Source organism: Uloborus diversus, chromosome 6, assembly GCF_026930045.1.
Source record: "Uloborus diversus isolate 005 chromosome 6, Udiv.v.3.1, whole genome shotgun sequence".
NCBI lineage: Eukaryota > Metazoa > Arthropoda > Arachnida > Araneae > Uloboridae > Uloborus > Uloborus diversus.
The window spans coordinates 29,870,657-29,888,098 of NC_072736.1; the positions used below are offsets into that span (position 1 = coordinate 29,870,657).

Consider the following 17,442-nt stretch of genomic DNA (forward strand, 5'->3'; position numbering starts at 1 on the left):
AATTCCAAGAGTAGGAGTCGGTCATTTTCCCTCAAAGTTCCCAATTCTGCAAGTGCTTGTGGAGTCAGAGCTGGACCATGGGCGCCCATATGCAAAGTTGCAAGGGGGGGTTCAAATATTTTCCCCGTGGTTTAGCTGGATATTTTCCCCGTGGAAACTGATTACAGTGGACAGATTCGAGTCAATAAAATTTGACATTTTTAATAACTTGTTCATTAATGGCTGGAGAAGAAATGTTTTTACATTTTTGAAAAGAAAAAAGTACTAAAAGCAAGGAAGTTCTAATTTCAAAGGGGGGGGGGCTCAAGCCCCCCCCCCTTGCCCCCCTATATGGGTGCCCTTGAGCTGGACTGATTTTGAGGTAAAGGAATTGGAGGTTCTAAAATTTTTGGAGTTGGTAATTTTCCCTTCGACTCCACCACCCTGGTCAGTGGTTAGTGTAGTAAGTGTCCGTAGAGTGTTCACATATACAACCAAGAGATAATCTATTAGAAAGCTCCTGGTTAATCACTGGTGAGACAAGGTTAATTGGTTACTTTATTTAAAATACTCATGCAGCATACTCATGAACATAGTCCGCGCTTAATGGGAATGTGGTAATTGTCATCAAGTGCTTAGTATTATCGATAATCAGCAGTGGGTTCAGTTTGCATGATTTTTATTTGGTGGAAAAATAGCACACAAGGCATACCACAAAAGACATTACAGCATCTTTGGAGACAATTAGCTAATGGTGGAGTTAGACATTTCACTACAGAGGGGGAAAGAATTGAACATTGTAACTCAAAAAATTTTGTAGGTTCAAGATAAAACTTAGCTGTTCAAGGAATATATCAGAGCTTCAATACAAATCTCTTACATTGCTGCCCTCCACCTTTGCTGCTGTCAGTTTTCTTTCCTTTACCACTCATTTGATCACTAAGAGTTTCCCAAACCGTCTGCAGTATAGGCAAACAAAAGGCTCCAGTTTTACCACTTCCAGTTTCAGCTGCCTGCATAATAGAATTATTTAAATAAAATGCTGGATGGAATAAAATATGGCAAAAATTAAACATACAAAATACAAGCAAAATTTCATGCATTCAGATGCCTCTGTTTAGAACTGTAAATACTTATTCAAAATTTATAGATTACAATTTCTAATTCAAGTAAGAAAACAATATAAAAGAACATTTTTATTTTGAATTAAAATTTACTAGCCTCAATAACAATTATTTAATTTTTAAAGAACAATTTTCTTCAAAAAAATCATTTTCAGCAAATCAATTTTTTTCAAGAAAGAACTAATTATCTGAAATATTCTGGACCACTGCTATATCCCTGATATCTGAATTCCCCCAGTTTCCCTGATCATTAAAAAACAATTCAAGGATTATAAATACAAATACAAATGCAACGACCAGCAACAGGCTCTGGGCCCAGCTAGGCTGGTCTTAGTCAATTTATTAGTCCCGAATGAAGATCAATGGCCCTCTTAAAGCTATCCACCCCCTTGCTCTTTTTCGGTAAGCTGTTCCAAGTGCCCACAACCCTACTAAAGTAGTAGATTTTCCTTACTTCCAGATTATCCTTAAAATTTGAATAGCTTAAAACAATAACCCCTCGTCCTGCTTTCCCCGCAAAAATTTAATCCATTTACATCTTTCCAGGGTTGGCTTTCTGCCGGCAGAAACTGGTTTTTGCCCTGCCAGTGGCAGAAACTGGTTAAAACTGGTAAAAACCGGCAGAAACTGGTAGAAACTGGCAAAAACTGGAAAATGTTTCTAATAGCTCTAGTAATTACTTAATGACAGGCAATTAAGTTAACAGGGTGGCGACAGGAACTGTGAAAAAAAGTTCCCTGACTTTTCCCTGATTTCCCTGATAAGTTCACCAAATTTCCCTGATTTACGTTACCAATGGTAATGGTTTTCTTTCTTTACTCTACTTGAAATCCATTGTATGTTTGTATAAAATGCAGTATTTTAAACGTTTTAAGTTGTGTAAAGTTGTTGAACTAAAGATATGTTTTTAAAAAATGCTACTTTTTTAATGAAATGGTTAAAAAATAATATCAAGTCAATTTTTTTGGAAAAAAAACCCCTACAAAACAGTATATTCATTTTTTCTACATGGAAAGATTATAGAAAATTTAAAAAAAAAAAATACTTTACTTCCAGAAACCACTTAGCATAAGAATTTTAAGAAACTAATAAAATTACTCTTAAAAACATATGTGTATTTCTGATAGAACTAAAAAGTAATTGAAATTATTTTGAACTAAGTTTTCAAACAGTATAATAATTGTTGCAGGAATAACAAGTAATAGTGAAAGAATAGAAGTAATGTAGTTATTCTTATATAACTAATTGACATATTTATGCAAAACAGATGAAACCATTTAACATCCATTCATAGGGAGCTTTTCTCTAATCAAGAACATAGGTTTTAATGAATGAATACAGCATTTTAACAATAAAAAAATAAAGATATTTACTTAAGTACACAAGTTAACTCTATTTCAAATGATTTCAGTACATAACGAAAAAAAATCTTAGATTGCTTTTGTAACAAACAACTTTGAAATGCAAGAAAAAAAAGAAGAAAAAAAAAGCAATTAGTTAATTTCAAAATATATAAAAGAAGAATACAACTTGGTTATAAAATAAAAGAACCACTTCAGTCTGAAGAAAAGAAAACCTTTATAATTTGCGGCGACAACAAATAGTATAACGGCAAAAAGCAAAGTTTTTTTAATTGGAAGTTCAATTTTAGCAATTAAATTAAAAACGCGAAGAAGTAATAACTTTTAAGCTTTTATAGTATTAATTCAAAAACCAAAGATTTCTTCTTGAAATCGTGATTACAGTACGCTAATTACTTCGAGACAACGGAATAAAGGCAAAGGAGCTAAGGCATTAATGAAGGTTTCCTCTTTGCCTGTATGGTTGCTTATTTTTCGTAGCATTGAAAGCGTAAAAGGAAATTTCAAGCTAGGTAAAATAAACAACCTAACAGACACAGAAGCAATCTTAGGAAGTCATCCTGTGGTTAATAAGTAAGATTCAGTACTTTGATGTGGGGGAAAAAAGATGCACAAATATGCGGCAGTGTATAATCGCACCTCATTAATTTTACTTTTTGTTTGAACAGATAATTGGCGGAAAATGCATAGGGAATTAAAGTACTAAATTTTGTAAAGCAAAAAAAAAATTTTTTTTTTCTTCATAAAATAAATTTTCCGATTTTTTGTTATTTTTTCAAAATTCCCTGATATTTCCCTGACTTTTCCCTGATTCATAAAGTTCCCTGACTTTTCCCTGATCTCACTGATTTCCCTGATCTGTCGCCACCCTGGTTAAATAAAAATATAACTCCAGTTCGTCATTACAAAAACTTAATATAATAGTTATTTAATAATTAGTGTAAAAATATGTTAAATAACAAGACTGACATTTCCAAAGCAAAGTAAAATTTATCATAGTTGAAATTGCTATGTGTCAGTTTGTTCATATAATTATTTTGTTTGCATTTAACATAAAGTGTAATATATCAAATATTTAAATAAATAATGCATGTCATGTACTTAGTGGTATAATATCACAATAAACATTAACTGTTAACACTTATGATTAAATACTGAAAAATAACTTAATGTTTAATCCGTGCTAAATAAAATTCACAATTATTCAAATTTCTAAGTTTATATTATTTTATTAATTAAAATTTAATAAAAAATTTTGTAATGGCAAAGTTTTGTATCATACAGAAATAATTTTTAAGTAATTCATTACATGTATTTGCTTTATGTTATGTAATTTACAATGCAATACTATGTGAATTACAATTTATGTTCAAATTTTTAAAGTTTTATAAGCAAAGCTAATTAGTTGCTGTGCACTCTTCGTCGGCCCTGAACCTTCTTGGATAAATTGATGAGAGGGCAAATTATGCATGTTAATTTCAGCAAGGTTTTTTTTTTTTTTACAATAAATTACTTATTTCCTTCACATATGTTTAAGTCAAACTCACCTCAATTAATTTTTAAAGGAAAAGTGAATCTTGAACTCCAGTAAATTCATTATTTCTTATGCGCTTATACATTATTTCTTGCTTTTTTTTTGTGACTGTCCCTTAAACAGAGTGTCCCTTAATGAGAGGTAAATACATGGAAGTCCCTATTCAAAGGGACTGGGACCAGAAAAAATGTCCCTTAAATAGAGGTGTCCCTTATTCGGAGGTGTCCCTTAATGGAGGTTCTACTGTAATTATATAAGTACTAACAGTCTTCAACTTTGCTGTATGTAAGAAACAATATAATTGGTTAGATTCACTTACTCATAAATGTAAAGAGTTTCATTGGTTGAAACAGTTCTACATATGCATTTCATGTAACCAATCAAGTAAGCAGTTCTGTTTTCGTAAGCTGTTCTTCTATCAACCATAAGTTCTATTTGTACAAAAAGATTTTGTTTTGAATACAGTTTGCTCTATGCTGTGAAGCTTTTTTAATCATGAGTACTAAAGGTGGTAGACCAATGAATCCTATATGGGGATTTTTTAGTCAGAAAGAAATTAATAATAAATTAGTAGTTGAATGTAATAGCTTAAAAAAAAAAAAAAAAACTGGGTGCAAAACCCTACAGAATGAAAGATCATAAAAAGTGTAATGGTGCTACTAGTGATGCATACCAGCAAGCATCTGATTCTTACATACAAGTTACAATAGAATCAAGTGATAAGTGACTTGGTGATTAACCAGATTACTCCTCTTCCTAAAAAAAATCAAGAAAAGAAAATGAGTCTATAGAAGTTGGACCTTCTAGAATCCAAAGTTCTCTGAGTAATTTTATTATGAAAACAAACTCAAAAGAAAAAGATGGTTTAGATGAGGCAATTGCCAAGTTTTTCTACAGCTGTAACATACCTTTTTTGGTGAGTAAAAATCCATCATTTATAAGCATGATTTACTTACTGAGACCAGGTTATAAACCTCCCAAAAGAAAACATTTGGCTGGAGATCTACTGGACAAAATACATAGTCAGTTCCAACCACACCTTGGAAAGAAAATCAGTGGTAAAAAAGTTTCATTGATACAAGACGGATGGAGATCCATAACGAACCCGAAAAAAGAAAAAAAAACTGCAACTTACTGTGCTGATTTAGCGAAAAATTCAATAGCAGAGCTTGAAACGAAATATGACTGCAAAGCATTATCTTTAGTAACTGATAATGAACACAAGATGGAGTTAATGAGGAAAATTATTGAAGAAGAAATGCCATCTGTTACAACTTATGGGTATTCAGTTCGTTACTTAAACCTTTTTGAACTGGATATCACACCAGATTCTCTCATTAAACATGTGGTTTGAGTACAGAAATATTTCAGAAACCATCACAGGCAAGGAGCTTGGCTAAAGGAGCACCCAAAAGCTGTGAAACCATATATACCTTTTAATACACGGTGGAATGCTTAGCGTCGTTTATGAAGAATCGCCCATATTTACAAATACTAGAAGAACATGAAGATGATATTTATGACAAAGGTATTGTTCAGATTATAAATAATCAGATGATTCACAAAGAAGTTAAACACTTGTTGCTGCAGATAAAACCTGTTGCTATTGCTCTGGGTTCAGTTCAAAAAGAGAACTGCTCAATTGCAGATGCTTACAATGTTTGGATTCGTTTAACAAAAGAAGACGCTCTTATGTGGCTTTTGAGAAGGAAGTAATGCACAGATTTAATCAAGCAGTTACTGATAACCATTTACTCGCATATTTGCTCCATCCAATGTATTTGGGAGTAAATTTATCATGCAATCAAGAAGAAAGTGCCTGAACTTTACTCACAAATATTAACCCTGATTATGTACCTTATACCATAGCTTTACAAAACAAATTGGCCCCTTTTCCCGAAACCTATCTTTCCATTCAAGTTGTAACAACTACTCCAACTACCGCATGGTGGTTCAGTTTGAAAAAATGTGCTATAGTTTAAAGTTTTGTGAATCTTGCTTGTTCTTTGATGATAATGCCAGCTAGTTCTGCTGGGATTGAAAGAATCTTCTCAAATTTCTCCTTCGTGCACAAAAAATTGAGAAATTGTTTAGGTTTAGAAACAGCATCTAAACTTGTATTTTGTTACAGGCTGCTGCAGTGTGAAAACAATGTAAAATCTGATTTTGAATAGTGATAGTGTTGTAAATAAATTGTATTTGGGTTAATATTTAATTATTTTTCTTATACATTTTCTATTGTATGTCAGGAAATGCATTTAAGTCATTTTTTGAGTTTCTGCCAGTTTCTGCCATAAATGCGGCAGAAAGGGGTTTTTGCCATGCCGGTTTTAACCGGTTTCTACCAGTGGTTTTTACCACCTTGGCAGAAACCTGCCAACCCTGCATCTTTCATTTTGATAAATTTAAATAACTGAATCATATCGCCTCTGACTCTCATTTACTTCAGGCTATACATGTTAAGTCCATTAAGTCTGGTATCAATCTAAATCTGAAAGTCACCTTACTAATCTAGTTACCCTTTTTTGTCAACCAACCAAATTTTTGTTTTTACCAATACAAAAATACCTTTCTTCAGATAAGGTGACCAAAACTGAACATCGTACTCTAAATGAGGTCTTACTAAACTTCTGTATAAAGGCAGAAGAACCTTCACCGTTAAGAAATAATTATGAATTTGGAAATATTAAAAATCAAAGGAACATTTAAAAGACTTAAATTTATAACAGTCCAAATATAAAAGTGAAAGAAGAAAAAAAAAACAAGTTTTCACTAATGCTTTGAATAGAAAGGTAAATAAAATGTAAGAAATATGTTAATGACTAACCTTCCCCAACCATTCTCATAGAAAGCAACGGCCTGGTCTTACAACTGAATCTCTATGCTTGTCTGATCAAAACTTTTGTCTACCATGTAAGATTTCCATTTGAGCAAAAATATGGTAATGAGAAGAAACAAAGTTTGGATTGAAATGGTAGGACAGCATGCATCATGAAGATCTCTTTGTCCCTCCTCAAGTTTTCAACAACGTTTCTGCATGTTGCGGCTACTCATGAAAAGTTTTCTTGCACACATTACTCATTTATAAACTTATTTTTTCTGCATTACCCTCTCAGCATACAAAAATTGAATGACAGCGTACAGCAAGAAATTCACATATCTGGAGATGTTATGTTTAAGTGTTCAGTGCATGCTCACATGACAATTGTGTCCTGGCATCCGACATGATCAACAGGTGTACTAAAAGTATTGTAGAACAGATTTGCACACAGTGCCATTGAATTTTGTTACAATCCTTATATATAATTTCTGTAGCCTGTTTTTGGTTTCTACGCCAGATTTTCCTCAATTCTTGATCGATTTCTTTGATTTACACCTTATTTTAAAGCTTATTGTGCAGGCTACTGACAAAAAATAGACCCACGGTCTAAAAATTGTTTTTGACGGCAAAAAAACCTGTTTTAAAGAACCAGAATGAGGTTTTCGGTTAAATTTATAACTTTAACTTGCACTGTTACCGACAGAGCTGAATAGCTTGATCGGCAGAGCCTTCGACTGGTAACCAGGAGAAGGCGTGTTCGGGCCCACGTCCGGACAATCTGCATCAAAAAATTAGAAAAATATCGCGCATTACGTGAACAATGAATAACAAATATGAGGGAATACATGAGGTAGAAACGATCCTAGCTGTTATGAAAACTTGATGCAACACGAAGCTAAATTGATACTGAATTGTAAGGTTTTTTTTTTTTTTTTTAAAGCTTTGGCTCCGGAAAGAAAATTAAAGCATAATGTAAGCGAAAATATAAGTATCAGGTTTAAGATTTCAGACTACATTGGAATTGTTTTTTGCTCAGTATCCTTATATATTATTTCTGTAGTCTGTTTTTGGTTTCTACGCCAGATTTTCCTCAATTCTTGATCGATTTCTTTGATTTACACCTTATTTTAAAGCTTATTGTGCAGGCTACTGACGAAAAATAGACCCACGGTCTAAAAATTGTTTTTGACGGCAAAAAAACCTGTTTTAAAGAACCAGAATGAGGTTTTCGGTTAAATTTATAACTTTAACTTGCACTGTTACCGACAGAGCTGAATAGCTTGATCGGCAGAGCCTTCGACTGGTAACCAGGAGAAGGCGTGTTCGGGCCCACGTCTGGACAATCTGCATCAAAAAATTAGAAAAATATCGCACATTACGTGAACAATGAATAACAAATATGAGGGAATACATGAGGTAGAAACAATCCTAGCTGTTATGAAAACTTGATGCAACACGAAGCTAAATTAATACTGAATTGTAAGGTTTTTTTTTTTTTTTTTTTTTTTTTTTAAAGCTTTGGCTCCGGAAAGAAAATTAAAGCATAATGTAAGCGAAAATATAAGTATCAGGTTTAAGATTTCAGACTACATTGGAATTGTTTTTTGCTCAGTATCCTTATATATTATTTCTGTAGTCTGTTTTTGGTTTCTACGCCAGATTTTCCTCAATTCTTGATCGATTTCTTTGATTTACACCTTATTTTAAAGCTTAATGTGCAGGCTACTGACGAAAAATAGACCCACGGTCTAAAAATTGTTTTTGACGGCAAAAAAACCTGTTTTAAAGAACCAGAATGAGGTTTTCGGTTAAATTTATAACTTTAACTTGCACTGTTACCGACAGAGCTGAATAGCTTGATCGGCAGAGCCTTCGACTGGTAACCAGGAGAAGGCGTGTTCGGGCCCACGTCCGGACAATCTGCATCAAAAAATTAGAAAAATATCGCGCATTACGTGAACAATGAATAACAAATATGAGGGAATACATGAGGTAGAAACGATCCTAGCTGTTATGAAAACTTGATGCAACACGAAGCTAAATTGATACTCAATTGTAAGGTTTTTTTTTTTTTTTTAAAGCTTTGGCTCCGGAAAGAAAATTAAAGCATAATGTAAGCGAAAATATAAGTATCAGGTTTAAGATTTCAGACTACATTGGAATTGTTTTTTGCTCAGTATCCTTATATATTATTTCTGTAGTCTGTTTTTGGTTTCTACGCCAGATTTTCCTCAATTCTTGATCGATTTCTTTGATTTACACCTTATTTTAAAGCTTATCGTGCAGGCTACTGACGAAAAATAGACCCACGGTCTAAAAATTGTTTTTGACGGCAAAAAAACCTGTTTAGAACCAGAATGAGGTTTTCGGTTAAATTTATAACTTTAACTTGCACTGTTACCGACAGAGCTGAATAGCTTGATCGGCAGAGCCTTCGACTGGTAATCAGGAGAATGCGTGTTCGGTCCCACGTCCGGACAATCTGCATCAAAAAATTAGAAAAATATCGCGCATTACGTGAACAATGAATAACAAATATGAGGGAATACATGAGGTAGAAACTATCCTAGCTGTTATGAAAACTTGATGCAACATGAAGCTAAATTGATACTCAATTGTAAGGTTTTTTTTTTTTTTTTTTTAAAGCTTTGGCTCCGGAAAGAAAATTAAAGCATAATGTAAGCGAAAATATAAGTATCAGGTTTAAGATTTCAGACTACATTGGAATTGTTTTTTGTTCAGTAAAATATAATAAATCGTATGTTGAAATATAGATTCTTCTAATGAGTTTTTGACTCTTTGTACAAATCAGATAACACACATAATAAAATAAATGCAGTGGGAATGCTAATTGGTGTTTCGACTCCTTTATGCAGGCTACAGTTATCATTCAGATAAGTTGACTGCTAATCGAAGGGTGTTCTTCCCCTTTTTTTTTTAAGTTTTGACTCCGTCCAGACTACTGAGCATAATGTAAGCATAAAAAAAGTATTAGATATACCTCAAGGGAATCCTTTTTGTGCAGAAAAACATTTTCTTTGTAAGCTGAAATGTAGATTTTTCTAATAGCAGTGTTCTAACTTTTGTACAAATGAAAAAATATTACGCCTAAATAAAACTACGAGTTTCAACCAGTAAATCTTTAATTATTTATTCGAATAAGATATAAAACATTAAATTTATTATCAACTTCATTAGTAAGAAATCATTTTCTACACCTCTGCTTTCGGCTGAAAAAAAAACAAATATTTTGTCTACGTTCGAAAAATTACACTTAAAAAACGGACTCAGTTCAACTGGTTTTGGTTTTGAATTTTAAGTGTTCGATTAAAAAAAAAAAACAAATGCGGGCTTTTAAGCCATACAGGTTAAAGAAGCCAGCTATGGGAAATTGTTGAATATTCAAAAATAAAAACACTTATTTTTCCAACCGAATTTATTACTTCTCCTCTAGAATGTTTGTTTCAATCGCTACGTGAGATCTTCCTCATTCTTTAATTAAATTCCATGTTTTACGAATAATTTTAAATCGTATTATGCTGGCAAATGGCAAAACATAGACGCATAATCTTATTATATTTTTTCGGCGAAAAGCTTTTTTACTGTGTTTTATTACGCATTCCTTCAATGAATAGCATTCGAAAACGAAGGCACATTTGCTAGGTTTGTTGGATTGTCGTACTGTTAATCAGAATGGCACCAGTTTGAATCCGTGCCACTAAATATCTCTTTAATGTTTCTTTTTTTTCCGTCGGATGCTCACATGGGCAGGACTGTATTTGCCAAAACCTGTTTTTTCACATGCAAAATTACTGATTTTTCACGTGTCACTCAGCCACACTTTTAATGATATTTATGTTTGCATTGAAAATACGTACAACCAAAAGGGGAGCGATGATCAAATTATCACAACGTTGTATTTAACGAGGTTTTGTTACTGATGTCTTCAAATTACATGCCTTCTCTTGTGCGCTTACTTTTTTCCGTTTACTTTTTTCGGTTTTTCTTCATAATATTCTTTCTTTGAAATTTTTAAAGAGCGAAATGCCTTATGAAACGATTCGAAGTACAGTGCAGAGTTCCGCACGGGTCGACTAGTAAGTTTTATTTCAAGATCATTTGGAGGTTTAGAATTTAAAAAAAAAAGCCCTCATATGTTTCAAGACTTATCTGATTGCAACTCTTTTTTTTTTTTTTTAGTTGTTATATTTATATAAACTTTTTGCTTGAAAAACTATATTAGTACTGTTACCAAATTTCATCTCTCTTTGTTGCATCATAATAAGAATTACACAATGAATAAACTTTCTTTCAAAACTTACCATTAATACATCCCCTCCACCCAATATTAATGGAATTGCCTCTGCTTGAACATCAGTAGGTAAACTAAAATTACAAAAGATCTTACTTAATAGTTAAACACTTCAAATCCACTTTCAACACTATGAGTTTCAACATTATCAGTTTATAATAAAATGAAAATGATTCAAACTGCAAGACTGACTAAGGCTTAGCATACTGGTTATAATATTTTCAAATAATAGTTTTGAAATGCATGAAACCTGAATTCATATGTTTCACTTTGAAAGTGATTACGCATATTGTATTGAGTTTAATTATAAAAATATAAAATCTGCAATATTTTGGGAAATTTTTGAAGGGTTGTCGATGAGACCCCTATCACCAAATTGCATGCAGGTATGAAATGGAAACAAGGAAACATAAAAAATAGCATTGCTTCAACTATTAATTCTTGCAAAAAATTTTAAAGCATATATTGCATATTTAATTAGAAAAATATATTTCTATATAGGTATTAAAAAAACAAGTAACATCAAAGAAATTATGAAAGGAAGTCTGTGGTGGGCCTGCATCCAGGAAGCATATAAGCTACCCTTATTCCTGTTCGGGCATAGGGACATTTCTAGTACTCTGATTGGTTGTTCTGGATTTCAATCAAAGTTTCGAGGCCATTGTACTTTTATTCAGTCTTAAACACTATATTTCTAGCTTAAGACATCCACTGAATACGAATTTGTGTCTAAGAATAAGATCTTTAACTGAATATTCAATGTAGCTAATGAAAATATTGTTGTTATTCCCAAGAAATTCAATCTTTTATAACACAAATTATAATGTACAATTTAACAACAATTTCAATAGCAAAATAAGTGGTGGCACCCCATCTTAGAGAATACAAAAAACTACATTCATGAAATCACTTGAATTTGAATTAGAAAATATTTTTATCGATGTGTCAGTTAAATTACTTTGTAATTTACTAAGTAAACTATTAATTTTTTTTTCCATTCTTCACAATATTCAATTTTATAGTTAAAAATAAGTAATTTAAAGATATTTCTTTGTAATGAAATCATTGACAGTTAAAACAGCAAATATTTAATAATTATTGACGTAAGTCCTTACTTGTCAATTGCTTACGTAATGTAAAATAAGTAGTAATTTAAAATGTTTTCATTTTAATTCCTACAATTTTCATAATCATTCAAATCAGTCTCAAATTACTGTGTATCATTATAATTGAAAACCTTACTGGTAATGAGAAGATTTCTTAGATTAAAAAAACTCTACAGATTTTTAAATTTCTGCACATATTCCATCAGCGTATTTTGTATCATTAATACATATTTTGGTAAAATTAAAAGAAAAAAAATCACGCATATTTTTAAGCTATATCCGGTTGGTTTTTGATCCATCTATAATTTGTGATAAGAATAATCAACTTAATGAACCGTTACATAATTCAAGCCAAAAAAAAAACATAAATCTCTGGTCCTAAGAAAACACATTCTTTTTTTTTTCCCCAAATTTCATTCAATCATTGATGTAAAAAATTATTTAATTACCTTTAGCCCCTCACTTGGTGATGCTCATTTAATTAGAATAAGTAATTTAAAAAGTATTCATTTTCCTTTCTGCAATCTTTAAAATCACATAAATGAGTTTCAAATTACTGGTTATTGTAACCGGAGAGAAATCCTTGATGGTAACGAAGAGATTTTTAGTTGAAAAGATAATTCATAAAAAGACAATATTTTTAAATTCTGCACTTTATTATTCCGTCAGCATATTTCGAGTCATCAATGCACATTTTGATGAAAATCAAAATTTTTAATTTCACAGATATATTTAAGTTATATACGGTTGGTTTTTGACCTAGCTATAATTTGCGGTCAGAAAAATGAACTTATCTGACACAATTCGAGCAAAAAAAAAAGCATGAAACTCTGGTTCCAAAAATCATATAGATTTTTTTATTTCATTCACATATCCATATAAAAAATCATTTGATGTAGTTTAAATCATTTAATCGCTTTAAATAGCTTTTTTTTTCAAAACTGAGAGCTCACGAAGTTTTATTAGTAAAATTTTGACGATCAAGAATTCCTTTTCATCTTTGGTACACCAACTTCCTAATTCCAAAGCCCATTTTCTACAATCTTCGAAATTACGATCATCACCATTGTGTAATAGTATTTCATGACTTATAACTTCATTTATAAATAAAGATGAAAACTTTTATTTTTGAATTCAGATATGGTAATTGTTTTTGCATTGCTTAAGAAAGAGGCCATCATCTAGTATTTTTTTCATAATATGACATGCCAATTTTTAACTTGGTCTTAGAAAGAATGCAATTCATTAAAATCAGAAGAAATATTTTAATCTAAAATTAAGTCAATAAAATTTTCAAATGTCGGGAAAATTGTAAAACTTTGTTTTTACAAAATATTTGTTAATGAAATAAATAAGTACAGAAGTTTAAAAATGTGTTGACTACTTCTTTTTTACATTTAAACACTTTTTTTAACCAGTGGAGATTCCTTTGAAATTATCATCAGTAATAATTTAAAATTAATGTGTATTAATATTACATTTTTGTGCATGAAGTAAAATGAGAACACTTTGAATTATTGAGTTCATGCTACGTAAGCAATCACTAAGTAAGCGAAAGGATAAAGTCAGTAATTATGATATATTCGGTTTGAATAACAGGCTTTTAATTTAAATATCAATTATTTCATTACAAAGATATAAAATTAATAACTTCTTATAACAAAAATTTAAATATCATGAAGAACACGAGAGGGAATTGAAAAATTAACTGCGTAAACTACGAAATATTTTACACTGATGCGTACTAAACATTGATTCAACAACTGATAGGAAAACTTCATTTGCAAATGAAGTTAAGAGTCATGAAATACTATTACACAGTGATGATCGTAGTTTCGAAGATCCTAAAAAATGAGCTTGGAATTAGCAGGGTGATGTACCGAACACAAAAAGGAATTTAAAAGGTAAAATTTTTATTAAGAAAGAATTGTTTGTTCTCAGTTTTTAAGACAAATTTAAAATAAACTAAAAAAGCTATTGAATTCTTACTTAAAATATTTTTTCACATCGATAATTGAATGAAATGAATTTAAAAAAAAAAAAAAAATGACGCGGTTTTTCGGGACCTGAGATTCATGTTTTTTTTTTTTTTGCTTGAATTATGTAACAGTTAATTAAGTTGATTATTCTTATCGCAAATTATAGATGGATCAAAAATCAACTGGATATAGCTTGAAAATATGTTTTTTTTTTAAATTTTACCAAAATATGTATTAATGACACAAAATACGCTGATAGAATATGTGCAGAAATTTAAAAATCTGTAGGGGGTTTTTTATCTAAGAAATCTTCTCGTTACCAGCAGGGTTTTCAATCATAATGATATGTAGTAATTTGAGATTGATTTGCATGATTATGAAAATTGTAGGAATTAAAATGAAAACAACTTAAATTACTACTTATTTTATAATACGTAAGCAATCAACAAGGACTTACATCAATAATTATTAAATATTCACTGTTTTAACTGTCAATAATATCATTACAAAGAAATATCTTTAAATTACTTATTTTCAACAATAAAATTGAATATTGTGAAGAATGAAAAAAAATATATGAATAGTTTACTTAGTAAGTTACAAAGTAATTTACACTGACACATTGCTAAGAATATATTCTAATTCAAATTCCAGTGATTTCTTGAAATGTAGTTTTTCGTACTCTCTAAGAGACGCGCCACTACTTTTTTTGCTATTAAAATCGTTGTTAAAACTTTGAGACCTAACAAAAAATAACAAAACCAATGACGATAACGACATTGATGACACACAACCAAAAGCTTTCTCACTGAAAATTTTGAGCCACTCCTAAACAGTGGCAAATGATTTTTCTGATTTATAGTGAAAGAAGATCCCATCATGGAAATTAAGTGAGTGATCATGGAAGCGTTAATATATATGGTAATACTTGAAACATAATACTTTAACACATTTTTTTAACATCAACTTGAAGTTTAGCAATAGTTGTAACTGCAAACTATTAACTGAAAATTCCAAAGTCCTTCTAAATACATATATAGAGCTGTAAAATTTCCAGAAATTTTGAAGTGGTGGGGAAAAAAAACATTTTTTTACCGAGCTGTTTCGGGGAAAATTGGAAAAAATGGAAAAATTGATTTTCTAATGAATAAAAATAGGGTTTCTTAATAGCTCTGTGTTTCTTGGAACAAGCACTAAAAAATGTGATTACGCACTAAAAAATATATGCTATCTAACCCATCTTATTTTTCTGCTTGACAGAAATACACATAAATAGGCTTGCCATACTTTTGAAATGTTCAACCGGGGCACTAGAATGCCCCCCCCCCTTCCTAGCGTCGCTAGTATTCAAAGGGTTACACACCCCTTGCTGATTTTTGGAGCATTTTATAGGGCAGGCTATTTCAATGCTATGAATAAATGGTTACTAATTATGAACTTTTATAGGAATAGTAAAAAAAGAAATAAGCAGATAAAATTTGAACATTTCACTTCTGAGATGTAAATATTTCTAAATCTTTTTAGTTAGAAAAAACACTTTGAATGAGGAATGAAAAATTGAACAATATTTCGATATACTTTTCATTTCATAGGACTTGATAAGGCAGTCTTTTTTTATTTCAATCTTGTTATAAAAATCCTCACAAGCTAATCCGGTATTAATTTTAGAAGCCAATGTTACAAATTACAAAATAATTATACTAAATAATCTTCACAGTTAATTATTTTTAGACCTTTTTGGTCACTTGTAATCAATTGTTGGTCTCTTGTTATCTGGGAAGAAAAGTAAACCGGCCGGGTCACCAGAATTTTGTTTGAAAACCGGGACTGTCTTGGTGAAACCGAGACATCTGGCCAGCCTACGATATAAAGGCAAGTTTAATTTAAAAAAAAAAAAAAAAAGCCTTTTTGTTTTATAACCAAGAGCTTTCTTTCTCACACAGCAGAAATAAGTCAAATCGTCATTCAACCAACAATATTGGATAAAGTGTGTCTAATCATAACAATTTTAAATTGACTTTGAAACTTGGAATAATAATTGTAATTATTGACTTTCAAACATGATTGATATTGTTTGAAGGAAAAATTAAGTATGATTTCCCTTCCTTGCAATGTAACTTTACTGTCTGAAAATGGTTTTTAAGATAAATAAATAGCTTTCTGCTGAAATGTAAACTAAGGAATAACAACGTCAATAAGCACAAAAGCTAAGCTTTTGTCAAATGTCTTTTCATCCATAAGCTCATTCCTTTTGCATTGAAAAAGGCGCTACCTGTAACACCGAAACATGTGTCTGCAGTAATCTGCAATCTGTGCTTTCTGATGTTGTTATTTCTTACTTTAAATCGAGTTTTCTTTTTCTATCCAACAGAAACCCCAAACCAAAGCTGCGCAATGGTTTCTAAAGCTGAACCAAAACTTAAACTGGAGTTTCAGTTTATTCATGCGGTCTTGCTAAGCACATCAGTAAAAGTAGTCATACCTGCACTTTTAAACAAAAGTGAGTTATTATAACCGAGGTTTTCTCTGTTTCGTATTTTACTTAATAAATAAAATGTTTTAGGGTCATTTAATCAGGAACTATTTTTTTAAAAATTCTGAAAAAAAAAAGATATCTGAATCAAATATATGGAAGAGCCAAACTTTAAAACACAATATCTCAGCTTGAGTTCAACTTCAGATACCACTTTTGTGCTTAGTACGGCAGTATACAGGGTGTAGCAAAAAAAAAAAAAACCTCGGACAAAGATTGCATCATCAAATGGAAGTAAAGTTTATGTATTGTTTCTCACTTTTCTTACAATTTTAAGCAAAAGACCTACTATTTTAAAGTTGTTTAACCAAGTAGAACGACACTTCATTTGCTTGTTGTGCTTCGGGAAACAGTATTTGATGCGGTATGCTGCTTCAAGTGGCTTGGAAATAATAGTAGATGTCGGGAAAGTGTAAAAAAACGAACAGTGAACATTTCAGTTAATCGACCATAAGTGCGACTAAGGGCAAAAACAGCTCAAATAGAAGTTTAACGTGTTCCAAAAAGTTCAGGCATTCGTATGACTCCAAAGATGCCAGAACGTTTGAGACGGGACGCAAGTTCACATTGGAAGAGATACCTTTCATTAATTTACCGTTCAACCAACGCATAACCCCCAGAACAATAGAATTTGGTCTGTAGACACTCAAAGCACCTTAGAAAATGTTAAACATCGCCAGAATCCGAAGTCAG

General features: G+C 31.3%; 1 protein-coding gene across 1 annotated transcript in view; it reads right to left on the reverse strand.

Moving 5' to 3' along the window:
* LOC129225112 (ATP-dependent RNA helicase DDX1-like) overlaps window positions 1-17,442 on the reverse strand; it is a 74,291-nt gene that overhangs the window by 49,208 nt on the left and 7,641 nt on the right. The window contains exons 3-4 of the mRNA XM_054859671.1: window positions 11,142-11,205; window positions 860-992 (exon numbers count right to left, since the gene is read on the reverse strand). Coding sequence (XP_054715646.1) covers window positions 860-992; window positions 11,142-11,205 — 197 coding nt within the window. The remainder of the gene's footprint in view (window positions 1-859; window positions 993-11,141; window positions 11,206-17,442) is intronic.